This window comes from Emys orbicularis, chromosome 2 (genome assembly GCF_028017835.1).
Source record: "Emys orbicularis isolate rEmyOrb1 chromosome 2, rEmyOrb1.hap1, whole genome shotgun sequence".
NCBI lineage: Eukaryota > Metazoa > Chordata > Testudines > Emydidae > Emys > Emys orbicularis.
Window position 1 is genome coordinate 296,473,321 of NC_088684.1, and position 22,083 is coordinate 296,495,403.

Consider the following 22,083-nt stretch of genomic DNA (forward strand, 5'->3'; position numbering starts at 1 on the left):
TCTTCGGTCCTCTTCTTTTTACTTTACACTTTATCTACAAATGAACTCTTTACTCTCATGGCTCCAACTATCATAATTCCCTACTTGTCCAATCTCACCTCTCCAACTGTCCCTCCGATTTCATTCTAGCTGTCTCGTCAGCAGCTCAGACTAAGCATAGTGAAATACCACTTTTTGCCCACCTATACCATGTCCTTACTTCTCCTTCCATCAGCCATTATCATTGCATTGTCTTGAATTTCCTCTCATTCTTCTTCTCCATCTGGATCCCCAAAATCTTTGTTCAGGCTGTGGTTACCACTGGTGTCAGTTACTGTCACCCCTTCCTCGCTAGCTAACCTGATTCTCAACCCATTCCCTTTCAGATCATGCAAAATGATATCCCCATTCCTACTATTCTGACTATTCCATTCCCCTAATCTTATCCTTTCATTGATTACTCTGGCCTCCCACAGAAAATCTCAACTTCTCTTCATCTTCTCTACACCCCCGTAACCTGTGTTTCTGCCTTCATTTCCTCCTTCTCACTTCTCCTGGAAGCCTATCCACTTCTTAAAACTGCCTGTTTAAATACATCTGCCCACACTGTCTGGCTCTTTTATTCACAACTTCTTCCATACCACCCCTCACGGCTCATTCCCTAGCCTGCTGCTTTTAGTTAAAACCTCTCCCTTTAAAAACTCACTTCTACCCAAAAGCCTACCAATGTTAAGACACTAAAGAATTAAGTGAATAACATTTAAAAAGTGACTGCTATCCTTACCAGGGTGTACTTTACAGCTTACCTTTCCCGTATTGAGAGTCTGAACTATACTGTCTGTCAAACTTAAATCATAACTTCAACTCAGCAGGAACCATGCTAGCTTCTTCTGAATGTACAGCACGGACTATAATGATCATGCCCCATACACAATAAAATCCCCTGCCCACTGCCAGAATACAAACATTTCTCATTTAATATCCCTGTCCTCAATCCCTGAATTCTTTAGCTAAAGCAACCTGGCAAAACTGCCAAAAAATGTATCTATCCAGCAACAAAATCTAATAGGCCCTATTCAGATTAGAGGCCCTTTGAGGCAGGCACTATGTCTTCTTATTTGTCTATACATCACTTGGCATATCTTGGAACCTATAGTACATATTTTGGATACCATAATATGTACACAAAATAATTGCCACTAGGGATGGGTAAACATGCCTTTTGACGGCTTGCACTAAATCTCTCTCTGAAACCTTGATTTCCCCCAAAGATTCCATAGTGCTTTAGAGCAATGCAAAGTCCTAAAATGGACAATAAAATATCAGTTCCATATTGTATACATGAAATACCCTTGTGAGCCATTTCCTATTGTGCATACCTTGGCAGCAGAGTTGAGCTGCAACCAGGAGGCTGAGTTTAAGACAGATCAGAGCAATATTTACTTTGGATGAATGCACTACCTCGTGTTCAACAATCTTACTGGAACGTGTATATCTGGATTTACACCAATTACTGTACTGCAGGGTTTTTAGTAAGACTTTCCTTTGTAGACTCAGGTCTCATAGTGGCCTTCATACAGGATTTGCCAAAATATTTAAGTCCCCAGGTAACAGTTTATGCAGACTTTCTGGTGTCCGCTTACCTGTTGGAGGTTCATTAAGAGCGGACTTGTGTTGCTCAACAGAAGGTTCAAACACCATCAGCTCTTCCACTACAGGAACAGACACGTCTCTCATCACTGGAACAGACGCTGCAGAGATTAACAGAAGTTAAAAAAACCAGTATACTAAATATTGCTAGTTCTGAAGTTTGTAAATGGGGGATGACGAGAAAAGGAAAAGCACCTACAAACTAGTCTTTAAAGGGCATATTTTTTCCTTATGTGACTGTGTATCATTCCTATTAGTGGTAATGACAGATACACCTTCTTGTACAAATGGCAGCAAAAGGTACAGTACAAAATACTCCAAAGTCTGCATCCTTGTCTACATGCCTTATTTGACACTTGTGTGTTACCAAAGTGTCTCAAACTACTGTATTCCACTATACACCCTATTTTTAATAGAGCTAATTCCTAGTCAGGTATGCAGTCTTATAGCCTGAAAATCCACTAGGAGCATATGAGGAGGCACAATTGGTCATCTTCTGGCATGTGGCAATGTACAGCATGCATTAAACAGGAATGAGAATGACTTATTTAAATATCACGATATAGTATACATTCAGCTGGCTACACCTCTACACTTGAAAAAAGTAACGTGGGATCTTCAGTGACCACAAGTGCTCAGAACCTTGTTTTCCATCATATTTAAAAAAACCAGCGTCTCCAGTTGCCCAGTGCCCATGGCTATCTCAAGCACGAGCACTGATTTACTCCTGACTTAGAAGGCACTACCATCAACTAAATCACTAACAGGACCTTCTTCTCTGATCCAAGCACTGGCAACGCCTGACTCTGCACTTGACAACAGAACTCAGCTTGGAAAGTATACAGGCTTTAGACTGTGGCTCATGGGCTCTTATTTTATTCAACAGTCATCAACTGTCTCCCAGTTCCCAATGACTTCAGAAGCTCTGAAATTCTTCAAGGACACTGTTCAGTCAGTTTAAGCCCAAAATTTCAGCTTTTAAAAACAAGGTTTTTTGATTGTTGTTTTTTTTACAAAACCCTAATAAAACCAAAAGAAGTGTTTGCATACAGTTTATTTTGATTTAAATATTCTCCTGAAGTATTTGCTCCATATGTAACACAGCATTGTCTGAAGGCACTCAAGTCAGAATAAGATAGTGACCAAAACCAAAAAATGTCTATTTTCGTTGTCCAAACTTAGTGAAATACAGAAAAAGTGATCACCAGTATAAATGGTGGGAAGTAAATTAAGTTTTAAAACTAGATTCTTAATAATCTAAAGCAATGATACTCAGAACTCAGTGTTCACGAGCCACATTAGCGATCAACATTACCCAAAAGAGCCACAGTAGTGTGACTTCATTGTTTCATTTACTATTTTATATAGATTATTCTCACAGCAAAATGACTGAGCAAGTATTATTATTTTATCAGCTACACTTGGTTAATAACATAGTAAAAGTATCCTGATTGGTTAATAACTATTGGGTAATAGTTAAATCACACCATGTTTTAATATCACATGCTGCAAAGAGCCACGTTAAAGAGCCGCTTGCGGCTCGAGAGCCTCAGTCTGCGTATCGCTGATCTAAAGTGTTGACAAAGGTTAAGAAATTCATTGTATAAAACTTACTTTTTAATCTGACCACCTCCTTTAATCAACACTACAGGACTCACTTTCTCCAGCCATAACTGATACTCTCACTACTGTGCTCGGTGATCTAAAAAGCCCGATAACTAGGCTATACCAATTATGCAGTACACCTGAGTTTCCAAAGCCAAGTCATTGACTGATATTTATTGTTCACCGTTTCAGCTAGGGTATGACCCTCTCCAAAATAAATTAAATGATTGGTACAGAATATATATTACTGGGAAAGGTATACAGGGGCAAGTAGTATTGTTGCACTCCAACAAACCCTGAGGCCTGGTCTACACTACAGAGTTAGGTTGACGCAACCCAGCTTATGTTAACCTAACTACAGAAGTGTCAACACTAAAATTTGGCTCCTGCCGCTGTAATTGTCCTACTACACTGACTTAACTCCACCTCCACGAGAGGTGTAGAGTCGTTGATGTAGTTAGGGTGACTCAGTGTCAGTGTAGACACTGCATTGCTTACATCGACTGTTACTGGCTTTCAGAAGCCATCCCACAGTGCACCACACTTACAGTACAATTGATGCAAGTGCTCCCAGGGAGGATGCGCACTGCTGACACAAGCAGCAAAGCGTACACATACACAAGCAATGCAATTACTGCGGTGGCTGTATGCTGACATACGTTAAGTCACTTTACAGTGTAGAGATGGCCTCAGACTCACAGGAGGCCGTGAACAATATGAACAACAGGGTAAAGAATCATCAATAACTTGAAATCACCTTGGTATGATTAAAGCAAAGTTGGATCACAAGTCAGTCTTACATATACACATATACATATACATATACATTTGTTTGTTTGTTTGTTTGACTACTAACCACAAATAAAGATAACCCAGTTTTTGGAACTTCACATTCTGCAAGAGCTGTGAGTTATGAGGTAGTAAAGAATCATTTAATCAGCTTCTGGGCATATTTAATGCAACAGCTGAAGGTGTACTAGATTTATCATTACCTAGCCATACAATTCAGCCAAACCCTCCCACCTCTGAATTTTCACTCATGGTGGGGTTTTGCTGGAAGCTTTGATAATATGCTATCTTCACTAAAATGGGCTCAATCCTAGATCCCAACACCTTCAAACTTTAGTGATGGATCTGAGCCCTTAAAATAATCTTTAATCATCATCTTCTTCGCCTTACCCCATCAATCAGGATCGGCAGCTCTTGTTCTTCGTCTTCCAAGCTGACATCAACTTTCTTCACATCCTCTTTCAGCATCTTGAACCACCTTTTTCTAGGTCTTCCTCATTGGTCTTTGTCCCATGAGTCTGACCATTAGATCTGGTACTTTCTGGCCAAAATATCTCACATATCGTCTCACATGATCCAGCCATCTCAGTCAATATTCCCTCAGATTTTATATGATGGGGACTACCTGCATAATGGCTTGTACTCTTTCAGTGCATAGCCTATCAACTCTCGTCTTACCCAACATCCACCTGATCAGTCTCATTACAGCAGTGTGAATTAGTAGTAGTATTTCTCTCTTCCTCATTGGCTAACATTCCAACCCGCACATCATGGCTGGCCTAATCATGATCTTATATAATTTGCTCTTTAGTTTACCTGGCATATTCTTATTGCAGAAATTCCTGTCAACTCCCTCAATTTACACCAAGTGCTCTCCATGCACCTCCATGACATCTGTATCCATCTGTATCCACATTCCCAACATGGCTCAGGACTGAATCCAGATATTAAATTGTCACACGGACTAACATTCTACCATCTAATTTCACTAGCATCTTGTAGTCCCTCTCAACAAAGCACCACATGGATTCCAGCTGATTGATATGCCATTTTCATAAGCTATTTTTTCTAGTTCAGTTCTAGGTCCCTTTCCAGTTTGGATTTATTTTCACGGCACGACATAACATCATAGGCAAAAAGCATTCTCCATGGAGCCTTTGCTGTAAATGGAGATTACTTACCTGTAACTAGAGGTCCTTCAAGATGTGTGGTCCCTATCTGTATTCCACATATGGGTACCCTTGCACTCCATGCACTTGAGACAGGAGATGTTTAGCAAGTAGTCTCTGTTGGTCCATGCATGTGCAGTTGCTCTCCTTGTGTTCCGAACTGAGGGCATAAAGTTCCTTCTCCTACAATGAATCAGATAAGATCCAAAGCAGAGGGGAAGGAGGGTGGGTATTAGAATACAGATAGGAACCACACATCTTGAAGAACCTCAGGTTTCAGGTAAGTAACCTTCTCCATTTTTTCTTCAAATGCTGGTCCTTATAAGTATTCCACATGTGGGTGATTGGTAAGCAGTACTCAAACAGGAGGAGGGTGTGAGGATGCAGTTGGTATGGATAGCTAACACTACTGACCACACGACTGCATCTGCTGAAGAACCCTGGACAAGGGCATAATGTTTTGTAAAGGAGTGGATGGAGCTCTAAGTAGCCGCCTTACAAATGTCCATTACTGGTACATCTCAGATGCCACTGAGGTTGCTTGGGCTCTCACAGTGGGCCTGCACCCCATCTGGAGGAAGAATACTTGTCAACTGATTAACACTGACTGATGCATCTAGAGATCCACTAAGAAAGTCTCTAGGCTGATAATTCTTGTCCTTGCAATTGCTCTGCTATACCAACAGTCTTGTGTTTTCCCAATAGGTTTTGATCTTTGCGGATAGAAGGCCAAGGCCTGTCTGATGTCCTGGAAGTGCAGTGTCTCTTCTTTGATGGAAGCATGAGGCTTTGGGAAGAATACTAATAAGTGAATAGGTTGATTCACATGAAACTCTGAAATTACCTGTGGATAAATTTTGGGTTGAGGCAAAAGGAGGCTCTCTCTGTATGAAATATGATATATGGTGGGTCAGCCACAAATGCTCCCAGTTCACTCATCAGTCTGGTTGATGTGATAGCAACTAAGAAAGCAACCTTAGTGGAAAGGTATGACATGGAACATGTAGCCATCAATTTGAAGGGTAGTTTGGTAGTAGCTGAGAGTACCAAGTTGAGATTCCATTGTGGTTTGAGTTTAGTCACCAGCAGGAAGGACCTAGTGAGGCCTTTCAAGAATCAATTGTGGTAGGGTGAGTAAAGATAGATTGGCCTTCTACCAGAGAATGGAAGGTACTGATTGCTGCCAGGTGAACCTTCAATGAAGTAATGGAAAGTCCTGACATTTTGAGGAACAGCAGATAGCCTAAAACTACAGGGATATCTGCTGATTCTCGTGATAACTGCTTCCATTGTGACAAGGTAGAGAATGCCTCCATTTAGCTAGACAGCATTTTATAGTGGAGATTTTTCTGCTGTGATTGAGGACAATTTGGACAGACTCTGAACATGATCATTCCTGGTCTGATATCCATTCAAATATCAGGCTGTGAGATGAACAGGGTCTGGGTTGGGATGTCTGATCCTACCCTTCTTTTGAGTCAACAAATCCAGAAAGGGTCAGATATAGATGAGAGGATAGGGGGATGACATTTGTAGAAGCTCCGGAAACCAAAATTGTCTGGACCAATTGGGTATGATGAGGATAAACCTGGCCTTGTTATGCAGAATTTTCCAAAGAACCTATGGTTCCAGGGGGATGGGAGGAAACAGGTACCTTAGATGGTCCATCCAGGATAACAGAAGGGTATCCCTGGAGTCTTGGCCTACTGCTGCTCTGGATCCATAGAGACGGAATTTCTTGTTTGCTTGGAAGGTGAACAGGTCCTAAGGTGTTGGAAGGTGAACAGGCGTTCCCCACTGGATGAAGATTTCAGTCAAGACAGAATTGTGAATTTCCCACTCATGGTCTGAGGAGAAGTGCCTGCCGAGATTGTCTGCCAGAGTATTCTGCACATGATAGGTATGTTGCTGAGTGCTATGTGGTTCTTAATGCACCAGTTCCATAACTTCACTGCCCCTAAACACAGAGGATGAGATCTCGTTCACCCTGTTTGTTTATATAAAAGACTGTCATGTTGTCCAATGTTATCTGGATGCGACAGAACCCTATGAGGTGGAGGAATTCTTTGCAGGCTAGGCAAACTGCCCTCATCTCCAGCAGATGGATATTCATTCTAGCCTCCCTAGTGCATTGTGCAGTGTGATTGTCCATATGGGCTTCCCATCCTATGAGGGATGCATCCGTGATTATGGTTGTGTCAGTTGTGGATGGAAGCCAGGGAACTCCCGTTTGTACCTGGTCCAGTTCTGTCCATCATCATATGTGAGAGGCTCTGACCTTTTGTGGGATTGTTACCAGATAAGGATAACCTGAACACCACGGTGAGTAAACAGACAGAAGCCTGTTTGGGGGGAGGGATAGCTCAGTGGTTTGAGCATTGGCCTGCTAAACCCAGGGTTGTGAGTTCAATCCTTGAGGGGGCCACTTAGGGATCTGGGGCAAAAATCAGTACTTGGTCCTGCTAGTGAAGGCAGGGGGCTGGACTCGATGACCTTTCAAGGTCCCTTCCAGTTCTAGGAGATGGGATATCTCCATTAATTATTATTATTATTATAAGCCAGGCCTGCAGGCAGTTGAAGTGGAGTCTGGCAAATGGCGTTATATATGTACATGCAGCCATGTGGCCTAGTAAGGAAAGACAGACCCTGATTGCGGTGTGAGGTCTGAGGGTGACTTGATTTATCAATATGGCCATAGCCTGAAATCTGTCTAGAAGGAAGTAGGTCTTTCCTGAGGACAAGTCTAGGATTGCTCCTATGAAATCTATAGTCTTCATGGGAATCAAAGTGGACTTTTCTTTGTTTACACAGATCCCCAATGATTTCAGAAGGTGCAGTAAGAATATGGTCACCAGCTGGACCTCCTGGTTTGATCTGCCCATTAGTAGCCAGTCATCCAGATAGAGGAAGATGGTGTAGTTGTCGTCTCATCATATGGAAGCCGGTCCATACCCTTGATCATCTTTGTTGCCCTTCTCTGAACATTTCCCAGATGGTGTTCATCATTGATGGAGAAGAAATGGGGTCAGAAGATACAGTTCTTAAACCCCTGGATTCTTGACATACTCCTTCTCCACGGGGAGAAGCTTCCCAAGATGGGGAGCTATACTAACTATAATAGCTACAAAAACAGTAACACATCAAGTCTAAATTTGCTAAAAACTATTTACAATATATATTTACAAGTATTGACAGTAGAGGAAGACTATAATGGACACAGAATTCCGAGTGAATCTATATGGCGGTAAGGAGAAATTGGAGATGTGTCAGTCCACACTGCCCATTATGCCCTCAGTTCAGAGCACAAGGAGAGCAACTGAGCGTGCGCAGACCAACAGACACTACTTGCTACAAATCTCCAGTCTCAGGTACATGGAGTGGAGTACACATAAGGACCACCACTCAAAGAATATGTCACGGTGTTCATTACAATCACAAACAGGAATGGGCCTAAAGCTGATCCTTTATATAGACCTACCCTCACAGTGAATGACTCACTATAGCCACAGCTAGTTATCACTATTGTTGTGCGACCCTCGTACATATCCAGTGTGCTCTTCCTCCACACATGGGGCATTTTTCCAGTACAGAGAATGACACTGAAAAAATTCATCATCACCACTCCCTCATGGCCAAATACATAAATGACTCAATTGGTACATCATCCAGTCCCACTGCCTTCCTATGTTTCATCGTCTTTAGTATTGTCTGAGTCTCCACCATGATGATAGGTCTTGTGAAGTTGTTGCTTGTGCGTATTTCCCTCCATGGTTTCTTCATAATCTTAAATCTATCACCAAATAATCCATCACCAACACAGACCCACAGATCTTACCTGTTGGTTCAACCTGTGGTGTGTCAGTAGCTTTGGTCTCCCCTGTAGGCTCTGTTAGTGCAGGAGGAACAGCAGCAGGTGCAGCAGCCACTGGACTTCCTGGGAAATATTGTTCTGCTGCAGCAGCTATCCTGGGGGGTTCTAGGTACACAAAAGGAATTTTTGTTGATTACATGTGAGTGAATTTGGAAACACTACCTGTATATAACATGAGCTCTTTTGATAAGGGTCTGCGACTTTGGATGCATTCGTACCATGCCTAGTAACATAAATGGATCCCAATAGAGGCCACTGGACACTACTGAAACACAAATTAAATATGCTACTACTCAAATACTGAAGTAAGGAAGTTTGGTTCTACTCTGAAAAGTGACTCTAAAAATACCATTATGGTGTTCCACACTAATGGCATCTCAGGATACGTCTACACAGTGAGCAGCAGCATGTGGCGGCAAATCTCAGAGCCGGAGTTGACCAACTTGGACTTTGAGAGGCTTGGGCTACTGCGCTAAAAATAGCTATTATAGATTTTGCAGTTTGGGATGGAGTTTGGGCTCTGAAGCCCGCCCCTGTCCACAGGCTTCAGAGCCTGAGCTCCAGCTGGAGCTGCAACATCTACAACAGCTATTTTTAGTGCAGTAGCCCAAGCCCTGAGAACCCAAGTCTGTTGACCCAGGTTCTGAGACTTGCTGCCACGGGCTGCTGCTTGCTGCACAGATGTACCTTTAATGACTCCAAAACAAGTTTACCCCATTTATAAGACTGTTTTTCTAGCTGCCACCACAACACTCAACTTGGAATCTGAGTAAAGCGATATTCTTTCTGGCTTATTCACCACAACCAATAATGAGGATTCTGCAGATCAAATTCCATTACACCTGTACAACTTCAGTGTAATTCTCCTCTCAGTTATACCCGTGCAGTCCCACTGTCTCCCGAGAGTCACAACAATGCGGTACAGCACATGGCTGTGAAAATGGAACTTAGTTAAAAACTGATGATCATGCATGCACCAGCATCACCTTTGTTGGTTCTCCCTCCTGCACTGACCCTGGAGGGTTAACAGGAATAAAATCTAGTAAACACACACTTGTCACTGAAGTCAGCAGACCTGACCCTCAACAGGTATAAGGAGTAGATACATTGAGTGAGAAAGTGAAATTTTTAAAGGGATCCTTTTCAGGCGTAAGCTATATCCACCCAATTGATTATTTTAGCATTCTGGCAAAGGCACAGTAACTGCCGAAGAAAATTTTTATGCAAAGTTCAAGAAACTCAACAATACACGGAACAATCATTTGAAACAGATGCAGACACAAAACAAGAAATTACGACAGTTGAAACTTACTAGCATGGGATATAGATGACAATGGCGCATGGCCACAATATTTAAACAAAAAATTATGTGACATTATACTTGAGAAAGGCCCTGTGAGAATAGAAGGTCTCGAATATCCTAAAGACATTCAGAGGTAGGAAATTCAAGAAACCAATTACTACAAAAGACTTTCTTAATGGTGAAATTAAGTTCAGGAATCTGTTATCACATTTTTAGAAGTAGAGGACATTACAGGTTTTGGACTTCTTTAAGCTCTCCTTGATGAACTAAAACGAATGGGAATGTCCATAATGAACATTCAGAGGACAAGGCTACAATAAGGGCACCACTATGAGGGGACACATTTCTGGTGTGCAAGCTGGATTGCTGGAGGAAAAATCCACAAGCCTTTTTTGTTCTGTGTGCATGCCACAGCCTTAATTTGATTTTGTGTGATATGGCCAAGTCTTCTGTAGAAGCTATTTCTTTTTTTGGTTTGCTGCAACGCATTTACATGCTCTTTTCAGCTTCCACTCAATGATGGCAAATATTCAAAGCACATGTCAGTGGTATTACTGTTAAGCCTCTATCTGAGACATACTGGGAAAGCAGAGAAGAAAGTATAAAAACGTTGAGATATCAATCTGAGGAAGTTTACGAAGCACTGGTTGCTCTTTCGGAAGATGCCAGCGATCCAAAAGCTAAAAGTGAAGCACAGTCAGTGGCCTCTGAAATATCCAGCTTCAAGTTTCTAACATCTGTCATAATCTGGTATGACATTCTTGTTAAAATCTCAAGTGTAAGCAAAATAATGCAGAGTCCAATGATGCAACTTGATTCAACACTTACCTTATAAACAACACACAAGACTTTTTAGTGAAATACAGAGAAACTGGATTCAAAGAAGCACAGGTTACAGCAAAGGAGTTTGCAGAGGCACTTTGTGTAGAACCAAAATTTCCATGTCAGAACATGACAAGCGTTTTGAGGAAAAAACAGCAAGTGGAATATGAAGGAGCAGATGAGCCCATAGAAGATCCAGAAAAGAAATTTGAGGTTGAATTTTTTAATGTTGTGATGGATAAAGCAATATCTGCCGTTAATGAAAGGTTTAATACCGTACGAGCACACTATGAACAGTTTGGATTTTTGTATGACAAAACTAAATTCAACGAAATAGGAAAACAAGAGCAGCTAATGACAAAGTGCAAGAACCTAGAGAGCGCCCTGAAGCATGGTGATAGTTTTGATTTAAATGGACTTGAACTGTATGAAGAATTGAGTACTTTGTCATCAATGTTGCCAAATGCAAAGGTGGTGATGGACACTGTACAGTTTATTCATACCAGCAAACTTTTGACATATATCCTAATGTGTACATTGCCACTCGTATTCTACTGACAATTCCTGTAACAGTTTTTAATGAGCTCTAGTTTTCAGAAACTCCGTTCTTCTGATTCTACTATCTCCGCTCTACAATGAGTCAGGAATGCTTGACTGGTCTTGCTATTCTTGCAATCGAACAACACATCATTTCGTCTTTGTCATACGATGACATTATTACTGATTTTGCAGCCAAAAATGCCAGAAAGATTGCGTTTAATTAAAAACAAATCCTTGTTTCAATACCTCTCCATAGAAATTTCCAATAAAACGTTGACAAATTTAAAAAGTTATATTATTTGCATCATTCTGTCAATAAATCAGAATTTTTTCTATAGCGCTACTTCTTTAGTGCAAGTATAGTCCATCAGCATTATAGCGTGCTAAATTTGTTTAAACTGTTTTTAATAAAGTGCATGTGGCAAGTTTTCCAATACTGTAAGCTTATGCTTGTGTTGCTAAGAGCAAGTCAGGCATAGGGGCACCAGTTTAATACTGCTGCGTAGGGCCCCATAAATCCTAAGGATGGCCCTGTTGCCCCCTGGTTGTTCACATGTGTGACCGTGGTCACATTGTTTGACTGAAGCAGGACTTGGTTACCCTCTAGGCTGGTCTGGAACCTTTCATAGAGCCAACTTGACCGCCCTTAGTTCTAGGAGGTTTATGCTGTGGGTCCTTTCCTCCAGGTGCCAGTTGCCTTGAACTGTTTGGGACTCCATGTGTGCTCCCCAGCCCTCCAGGCTGGCATCGATTGAGAGGATATGGGGATCTGGAAGTCATTGCCCTGGTGAACTTTGCCCTGGGCTGACATCCATTTTAAGGAATTGATCACTTGTGCCGGAACCCTCTCTTGATCTTCCCCGCATTCTGGGGAGCAGTCCCATACCTTTAAGATGAAGCCAACTGATGTGTGATTGTGCCCGTGGAGTAATCCCTATGCTCGGAAATGATCTTAGGCTGTTTAGGATCCAGGAACCAAAAGTCCCAATTACTGAGGTAATAAAGGCTGATGCTATCCTAGAGTCCTGGGCTAAAGATATGGTTTTCCCCTCAGAAGGGGAGTTCTATCCTGTATAGAAAAATAGAGGCTACTCTCAAAAAAGATTTTGAGGTTTCGTCAGTCTCCCTCAGGCCATCCCTAATGCTATTTGCTTTGTGAAGGCATCTCTCTCCTGGCTGGAATATCGCAGAGCCTTCAATGATAAGAGATCACCCTGACTTTGGCTCTAATTAAAGAAAGTTTCCCTGACAACAGCATTCATTGTTGAACCTCAGTGGATGCAATGAGATTCTCAGCCAAAGCCTTGGCCTCCAGCTCAGTGACCAGGTGCCACCTATAGCTCCATCCCTGGAAGGAGGATAGTCACTTGAAGCAGGTCCTGTGCTCCACCAAATTCATGGGAGCCCTGATTTTCAGAGAGAAGCTAGACCAAGTAATGGCAGACAGTGCCTCAAAATCTAAACAGTCCTTCCTAATGCCATACCATACCTTTTGCGAGAGTACAGAATGGCCTTCAGGCAAAGGCATTTCTTTCGGCTTTCATCCTCACAGAAACACCAGTGAAGAGACAACTTGTTCTCCAGAGGAAAGCCCCGAGGGAACCCTGCCATTCCCAAAGCCTCTTTATGACAAAGATTGCATAGGTCTCTGCCTAGAGCTGAAGCCTGGGGGCAGGATTTTCCATTTCCTGGAGAAATGGGTTTCTTTGCCCATGGACTAGTGGGTCAGGGATACTCCCTTGAGTTACGGGCTCCACCCCATCCATTTTTCATCCAGTCCTACATCTCATACCACCCCATAAAGCATGGTTTAATCCAGAACAAGATTTGTCATTTCTTGGATGTGGGAGTAATAGAGAGCATTCTCTCAGAAGATAGATTTTTCAGGGTTCTACTCCATCATCATCATCATCATCCAGATGTTTACAGGTGGAATGAGAGCCATTCTGGATCTCAAAAGGCTCAACAGGTGGATGAAGAAAACAAAGTTCCAGGTGGAGACCCTAACCTTTATGGTGACATCCCTGTCCCAGAGAGATTTTATGACTTCAGTAGATCTGGCAGATGCATATACCTCCAACATCTCAATCAGACCGTGCCACCACAGGTTCCCAAGGTTTGCCTACATCAGGAAGCATTATCAATATCTGATGCTCCCATTTGGCTTGTCCTCTGCCTTGTAGGTCTTTATAAAGCTATTGGTGATAATCATAGACCGACTCAGGTCACACAGATCCAGCCATAACCCCTCCTGGACAACATCTTAATCAGAGATCTATCCCTAGCAGTGGCATACAGAGCTATGTCTATGACTTTGCAGGATACTCAAGCACAAGGCTTTATTATCAACATCAAGAAAAGCTCCTTGATTCTGTCCACCCAAATAACTCACTTGGGAGTGAACATAGACCCCCCCCCCCCCCGATAGCAAGGATAAATCCATCTTCAGAGAGATACCTGAAGTTCACAATTCATTTTATTCTTTTCCCAATTCTGAGCACTTTGCCGTAAGAAAACATACCTCCAATGAAGATTTTTTTCTATTCCAAGGATGTTACAGAATCAACACAGCAGTGTCTTAGTCATGCTATAGTACCCACAATACAGCTCTTAGCCTCCATTTTTAAGAGGGAAGGAAAGACCATCTATTTCTGGCATTCAAATCCTGCTGAAAGACTCCAGAAACAGTTTTCTGGGGACAACCCAATACTTTTATTTTTACCTGGTGGCTCTACAAAGGAAGATTCATCTAGTCCCTCCACAGCATGCTGAGCTCCCAGCCAATGTTCTTCAGGCACTGTCACTCTTGCAGGTGCTAAGGGAAACAATTAGTACATATAGCCCTGTCAATGTCAACAGCACTGGTTCTGGACTTCAAAACAGATGCTCAACTACACATTGCAACCACGTATTTACTCATGTGGTACAGGCTTTGCTGTTCTTGCAACTTCATTCTTAGAAAGGACTTATTAGTTCATCTTGGGAAACCTTACAGGACCTGAACATGTTCTCCTCTGATATTATTATGGATCTAAGGGATTAAGAAAGGGATAATAACGAATACTAATTTTAAGATCCACCAGCACAAGAGGCGCTCTCTCAATGGGATATTTTGCTGCCAAATACCTTAAGAAATCTCTCAGACTGAAAATTGAGTTGAAGAATTTTATGTTCTTTCCAATGGGATATTTTCTTAGTCTTGACTCATTTTATATAACTGGAAAAGCCAAATATGATCATCTTTTTACGATTAATACACCGAACAGTTTCTGACCCGCAGCTCCCTCTGACCCCAGTTATAAAGTAGCATGGCAGTAGCAGAAGTGTGTTTCACCTGCTATATTCAGCAGAGACTCTGTAGTTGAATCCAGGGTGATGAAGGCAGATGGATCGATAAGTTCTGCAGGAGAATATGGGGATCCCAGAGAAGGCAGTTCAGGTACAATCATAGCTGCATGGGGTGCTGTAAGAAACAAAGTACATTTGACACTGCTATCATCCTTTTGAATTCGTATTTGTTTCCAACACAAACTTATTTCATTAGGTCCATTAACTTACAGAGCAATGTACTTTATTCTCATCACAAACCATGTATACACGAGTCTATATACTGTACATAAACCTACCTGTTCATTCACTCGGAGAGGCACTAGATCTAGACTAAGAAAAAGTTAATCAAAGGTTATTGGGCGGGGGAAGGGAAGTTGTGCGCCTTTCAGGTACGACTCCCAAATAAGCTATTGTTACAGTAGCTCTCAAGCTGCCATGGTCCAAATGTTGAAAACTGGAAAGTGAAAAAAAACCCACAAATGGGGACAAAACATTTGAAGATGAAGTTAAAGTTTTCCATAACTTTGGTTTAATTCAGCTTTTTTTTTTTAATTAAAATAAAATAGGACAAAAAGGGGATAAAAAACAAGGTCTCTTGAGAGACCTCAAGCCGAAAACACTGTTGACAAAAAGAGATTCAAGAGAAGAAAGGGGGTAAAATTTTACACTATTGCCAATTTAATGGATTTCTGTAGACAGCCCTGAATTCCATATATAGAAACTGAAAACTGAACCCCCAGTTAACAGCAGCCCATGAACATATTCAATGGAGGATTATACCATGAGCTTCTTCTGAAGCTTCAAAATGCTCTGTGAATGGTAGGCGAGTCTCCATTTCAGAAGGACGTAGCAGATGATCAGACATGACATCCTCTCTGCGCATCTTGAAGGGCTCTGAGGAACATGAGACTAAGTTAAACATGTAACCACAAAAGGATGACAACATGAGAGGAAGATTATGTAAGAATGCTGAGGATGAGCATCACTACCAACTTTGCCCTGCAAGATGTTATACAAAGCTAGGAAATGTGGGTGTTTCCCCCCCCCCTTAAAAAAAAAAAGATAACTTGTCCTCTTTCACACAAGATTTATACCCAACATGAAAATGTGGTTGTCCGTGTTATTTTGTAGCCAAGATAGGTTAAAGAGTAGAATAAATATTGTATGGTGCACCTGTATGTCCCTCTCTCAAAGAAGAGCAGCATTTAAGTCTGGGGTGATTTGATGGACCAGTATATCTGATCTGAGGAAGAAATGAAAACTGTTCCAGCTCAGATAACTCAAATGTCATTCTGTCATGTCCCATATTGCACTTTGGGGAAAAGCATATAATGAGCCATACATACACTTCCCTCAAAGCAGCATGGAGGTGTAATTGGCTGTTGAGCCAGAGGATGAATTTAGCAAAATAATGGGCCAGGCAGAGAAATCACCCATTTCTCCTGTCATTCAGAGACATTACAAGATGGTTGAGGAAGGTTATGGGTCTATTACAGGACTGGGTGGGTGAGGTTCTGTGGCCTGCGATGTGCAGGAGGGCAGACTACATGATTATGATTATCCCTTCTAACCTTAAAAGTCTGTGAGGAGAACAGTCTTCATTATATGCCCCAGATCAGACACTGGTTAGTCAGTCGCACCAAGGAATTTTAGTGCAGGTCAGCAGCTTGCCCGCTGTCCACTGTGCAGCCCAAGACATTTATGACTTGGACTTCCAACACTTCTACTGCTGCCTGAATGCAATCATGCTCAGCTGTCAGACTCAATAGCTCTTCTTTGGAAACTTGACAATCCTTGTGTAATTTGCATGGACACCCATAAAGAAACATCCTTCAATCTGACTGAACAAGTTTCCTTTTTGCCAAAAGGACTATGCATACAAGACTTACAGAAAACACAGCTTCCGTAGCTCTAAACACCAGGAAAAGGATATGCGCCCAGTATTCGAACAGTGTGAGGGCCGGGAAAAAGGTCAATTAGGTGAAAACAGGAAAAAACCTGAGTTTTGCCCCAACAGTCTAGAGCTAGTGACTCGCACAGTAATTGGATTACTCGTAGTTATAAGATATCCATATTGTACATTCGCACAGGGATAAAAAGAAACAAAACACCTGTGCAAGAATTTTAACTGCAAGAATATTTATTCCAGAATGTGACGGGGCAGCACCGTCCCGCACCAGCCCCAGCAGCGTCAGGCCGGTAGCACTGACGGTGGAAGTCCCGCCCCGTCCGTACTGGGCATGCTCCAAGTGCTCTGGGAGTATAAAAGGAGGGAGCCCAGCTCAGTCTGGGCTGGCAGCCGCAGGGGAAGGACCTGACCGGGAAGCTCCAGCGAAGGACCAGCCACCGCCCACGGAGGCGCCGGGGACTGAAGTTTCTCCAGGCCGGCTCGAAGCCCTACTACAGGAGGAACCCGGGGAGGCGACTGACCCGGAGGCCCGCAGGGAACCTAGGGACTCATGGGAGACCTCAACGCTCAAGCTGGTAGGAAGCGATCCGGGGGGACGACGACTGGTACCTTGCCCCCAGCAAGCCTCAGCGTGTTTCGGTCGGACCCCCCCCCCCCCGCTGAGCCAGGGGCAAGGTCCTATGCCGCGGTTAGGCTGGAGTGGAAGAGTCTTTGGCCACCAGGCTGTGCTGCCCTGCAACCCGGGGTGACCCTAGAGACTCTGGCCACTAGGCCACATTGCCCTGCAGCCAGGGGAGATTCTATGGACTCTGGCCAATAGGCCGTACTGCCCTGCAACCCAGGGCCGACTCTATGGACTCTGGCCACTAGGCCGTATTGGCCAGTAACCAGAGGCACAAACCCTCACACGGAAACACAGCTTTTTCTATTGGTTTCCTGTTATATATAAAGTGGGATACTTGATCTAGTTATGATCGTAGCCAGTGATAAACAAGTTTATTGGATGCAATTTGTTCACCTCTACATATTAATCCTTCACTGTCAGTCTTGTAGACAAGTATTAAAGTGCAGTTCTGGGTTAACTATTGGGTGAAATTGCATTTTTCAGAATTTCAAGTCCTTGTTTGGACTTGATGGAGCATCTCATCATGCATCTATATACACAAAATGAAATACAATCCAGTACATTTTGGTGTGCTGAGGGAGAGAGCATAACCCAATATTGTAGTTATTGGTGCTATATAAACAATAGATGAGGTTTAGGTAATAGTAAATTGAGAGGGAGGCAGGCAAGTAGTGAGGAAGGAAAGACAGATAAGCTTTATGAACTTCAACAAGTGAAGAAAATTATAAAAGGTAGAAATTGGATCCCAAGAACAAGCCTTCGGCTTTATGGTCCACTTTTGTCCAAATTGCTAGGAAAGTAACAAATAAGATATTGCCCTTCCAAGAGTTCCCAGTTAAACATTTAGCAAAAATATGGACAACAATAGCATCTGCTGGCACCCCTTGATGAGGAACATACAGTAAACGTTACTTCAGCTTGGTTCATGAAATGCTCTCTAGTCTCCATGAGCAGAGGCAGAACACAGTGCATCCAATTCTAATCTGTTTACCTGTTTAAATGTAAAAATCCCATCTGAACTAAAATCTGGCAATGGGATCCAAGGCTGGAAGAAATCTGACAGTTTTGAACAAAAGGTTTGACTTTAGCAAAGCTTTTGATACAGTCTCCCACAGTATTCTTGCCAGCAAGTTAAAGAAGTATGGGCTGGATGAATGGACTATAAGGTGGATAGAAAGCTGGCTAGATCGTCAGGCTCAACGGGTAGTGATCAATGGCTCCATGTCTAGTTGGCAGCCGGTTTCAAGCGGAGTGCCCCAGGGGTCGGTCCTGGGGCCGGTTTTGTTCAATATCTTCATTAATGATCTGGAGGATGGCGTGGACTGCACTCTCAGCAAGTTTGCAGATGACACTAAACTGGGAGGAGTGGTAGATACCCTGGAGGATAGGGATAGGATACAGAGGAACCTAGACAAATTAGAGGATTGGGCCAAAAGAAACCTGATGAGGTTCAACAAGGACAAGTGCAGAGTCCTGCACTTAGGACGGAAGAATCCCATGCACTGTTACAGACTAGGGACCGAATGGCTAGGAAACAGTTCTACAGAAAAAGACCTAGGGGTTACAGTGGACGAGAAGCTGGATATGAGTCAACAGTGTGCCCTTGTTGCCAAGAAGGCTAACAGCATTTTGGGCTGTATAAGTAGGGGCATTGCCAGCAGATCGAGGGACGTGATCATTCCCCTCTATTCGACATTGGTGAGGCCTCATCTGGAGTACTGTGTCCAGTTTTGGGCCCCACACTACAAGAAGGATGTGGAAAAATTGGAAAGAGTCCAGCGGAGGGCAACAAAAATGATTAGGGGGCTGGAGCACATGACTTATGAGGAGAGGCTGAGGGAACTGGGATTGTTTAGTCTGCAGAAGAGAAGAATGAGGGGGGATTTGATAGCTGCTTTCAACTACCTGAAAGGGGGTTCCAAAGAGGATGGATCTAGACTGTTCTCAGTGGTACCTGATGACAGAACAAGGAGTAATGGTCTCAAGTTGCAGTTGGGGAGGTTTAGGTTGGATATTAGGAAAAACTTTTTCACTAGGAGGGTGGTGAAGCACTGGAATGGGTTACCTAGGGAGGTGGTGGAATCTCCTTCATTAGAGGTTTTTAAGGTCCGGCTTGACAAAGCCCTGGCTGGGATGATTTAGTTGGGAATTGGTCCTGCTTTGAACAGGGGGTTGGACTAGATGACCTCCTGAGGTCCCTTCCAACCCTGATATTCTATGATTCTAGGATTCTATGCTTTTCTTTTAAAAAAAAATATATATAGACAAGTGTCTACAATAAGGACAGATGTGTTTTGATGACAAACATTACTGTTAATATGGACTGAATATAACGCAGACACTAGCTAATTAGTTGAAAAAGATACCATGAGACTATTAGTTAAAAAAGATACCAAGACTGTCATTATTATGACTACAGATATGAGTTTCCTCAAACAAAGTGCTCTAAAGGAGTAGGTTTATGTCAGTCCAAGATCACTGGCAGATGTGAGCTATATGCTCCAATCTCTGTCACAGTGCTTCAAAAATACATGGAGGTGAGTTGAAGTACAGTTCATTTTCACAGATCTTGAACTAAAAGACCAATCTTACTACAATCTTAACAAAATGACCAAAAATGACTCAATTTAAACTGGCTCACACAGCAGCATCCCATTTCCACAGAGCTCATTAGGGCACAAGGGTACAATTACCAGATAACCTATTCTGCTGTTTTATTTTTTTAGATTGTGTCCTGTGCCTGATTAGAACACCAGGTTGACAGTCTATATAACTCACTGGGGTGTTACGGTCTTTGGAACTATGGGCAATGCATTTAGGGAAAAAATGTGAGTGTGGTATAGAAAAAACAACCTTAAGTGAGGTGGTGAGATTCCAGGATTTTGTTGGCTAGGGTGCAGCCCTAAGGTTATTTTAACAACGGTGTAGGTTAATACAGCCATACCTGTCCCCTCCATGGGTCTGAATATCGACTGTGGGTCAAAGCAAAGGTCTCTCTCATCCATCGCCCAGGTCTCGTTGCGATCCAGAAACTCTTTGTAGGACATTTTTTCACCCGTGATCTCTCTTGGGAATACTGAAATGTGAAGAAAAAGCAGCAACACTTACCAGTAAGTCACTAAGCTGAATTACTTCTGTATATATGGTTTATGTTACGCTGAGTGGCAGAACTCTTGCTAAGACTGACAGCACACATGGTTTTTCAGTGAAATCAGACCCATCAATGTGCCGCAGTTCTACAATTTTAATGAAGTTTCTAAAGAGAAATGGAGGAAGGAATGGATTTGAAGAAGCTTGATAAAAATCAAGAATGGAGTATTTATAAACCACAAGGTGTTCAGATGCCTTTAAATGCTGAGCAATTAGTGCCAGCAGCACACCCTACCCTTTAGGGTGTACTTTCACCAGAATATTACATCAAGTTAGAACAGAACTTGGAGGAGCCAGGTGAACAAAGACATCCCTGATTTGTGATTCATTTTTTTCTGGGAAAGAGTAGTTCATAGGAGCCTGGCAACGCTGCTGACCTCCCAGGCACAGCTGCACACTCCTAAATATTTATCTAGCAAAACATAAAAGAAAGCGCTTAAGCATCATTTTCATGGTCACTTGTCCCTGCCGGGGCTGTGTGTGCATCTCCAGTAACTACTACTGTATAAACTGAACTGAAATGTCTAATCCCTTCAGAAAGAAAAACAAAAGCAGCAGAGACCCATCAGTAAGAGCTGGGACAGAGGAAAACACTGGGGTCTGAATGAACTCAAACTCTGAGTCAAATAGAGCCTACTGGGCTCCTGCAAGGGTTAACTTACACCAAACGTTACAACTACCATAGGCCCAAAGTCAGAATCCCAGTGTTACCAACATGTGATTTTATTGCAAGCATGTGTGGCAGATTTGTAGAAATTTTGGTGGTGTCCAGAACCTGCCCCCCCAACTCCGCCCTCCTCCCCAAACTCTGCACCCCACCTGCCTCAGGCTCTGGGAGGGAGTTTGGGTGCAGGAGGGGGTCTGGGGTGCAGGCTCCAGGCTGGGGCAGGGGGTGGGTGTGCAGGAGGGGGTATGGGGTGCAGGCTCTGGGATGGAGTTTGGGGGTCGGAGGGGGTGCAGGCTCTGGGTGGGAGTTTGGGGGCAGGAGGGGGTGTGTGGAAGGGGGAGGGGGTGCACGCTCTGAGAGGGAGTTTGGGGATAGGAGGGGGTGCAGGGGTGAGGGCTGTGGGGCTGAGGGGTTCATGATGCAGGAGGGGGCTCAGGGCTGGGGCAGAGGATTAGGGTGCGGGGGATGAGGGCTCTGGCTGGGGCTGAGGATGAGGGGTTCATGTTGCAGAAAAGGGCTCAGGGCTGGGGCAGAGGATTAGGGTGCGGGGGGATGAGGGGTTTGGGGCGTTGGAGAGGCTCAGGGCTAGGGCGGAAGGGCAGGGTAAGGGCAGCCTGCCCTGCCATTAGTGGATGGGGGCACTAGGACCCTGGGGCAGCAGACAGCAGTTGATG

General features: G+C 43.2%; 1 protein-coding gene across 1 annotated transcript in view; it reads right to left on the bottom strand.

The window, feature by feature from the left end:
• MAP4 (microtubule associated protein 4) overlaps nt 1-22,083 on the bottom strand; it is a 257,932-nt gene that overhangs the window by 85,967 nt on the left and 149,882 nt on the right. The window contains exons 5-10 of the mRNA XM_065399719.1: nt 20,537-20,668; nt 15,839-15,952; nt 15,063-15,191; nt 14,451-14,543; nt 9,028-9,168; nt 1,623-1,730 (exon numbers count right to left, since the gene is read on the bottom strand). Of these exons, the coding sequence (XP_065255791.1) occupies nt 1,623-1,730; nt 9,028-9,168; nt 14,451-14,543; nt 15,063-15,191; nt 15,839-15,952; nt 20,537-20,668 (717 nt within the window). The remainder of the gene's footprint in view (nt 1-1,622; nt 1,731-9,027; nt 9,169-14,450; nt 14,544-15,062; nt 15,192-15,838; nt 15,953-20,536; nt 20,669-22,083) is intronic.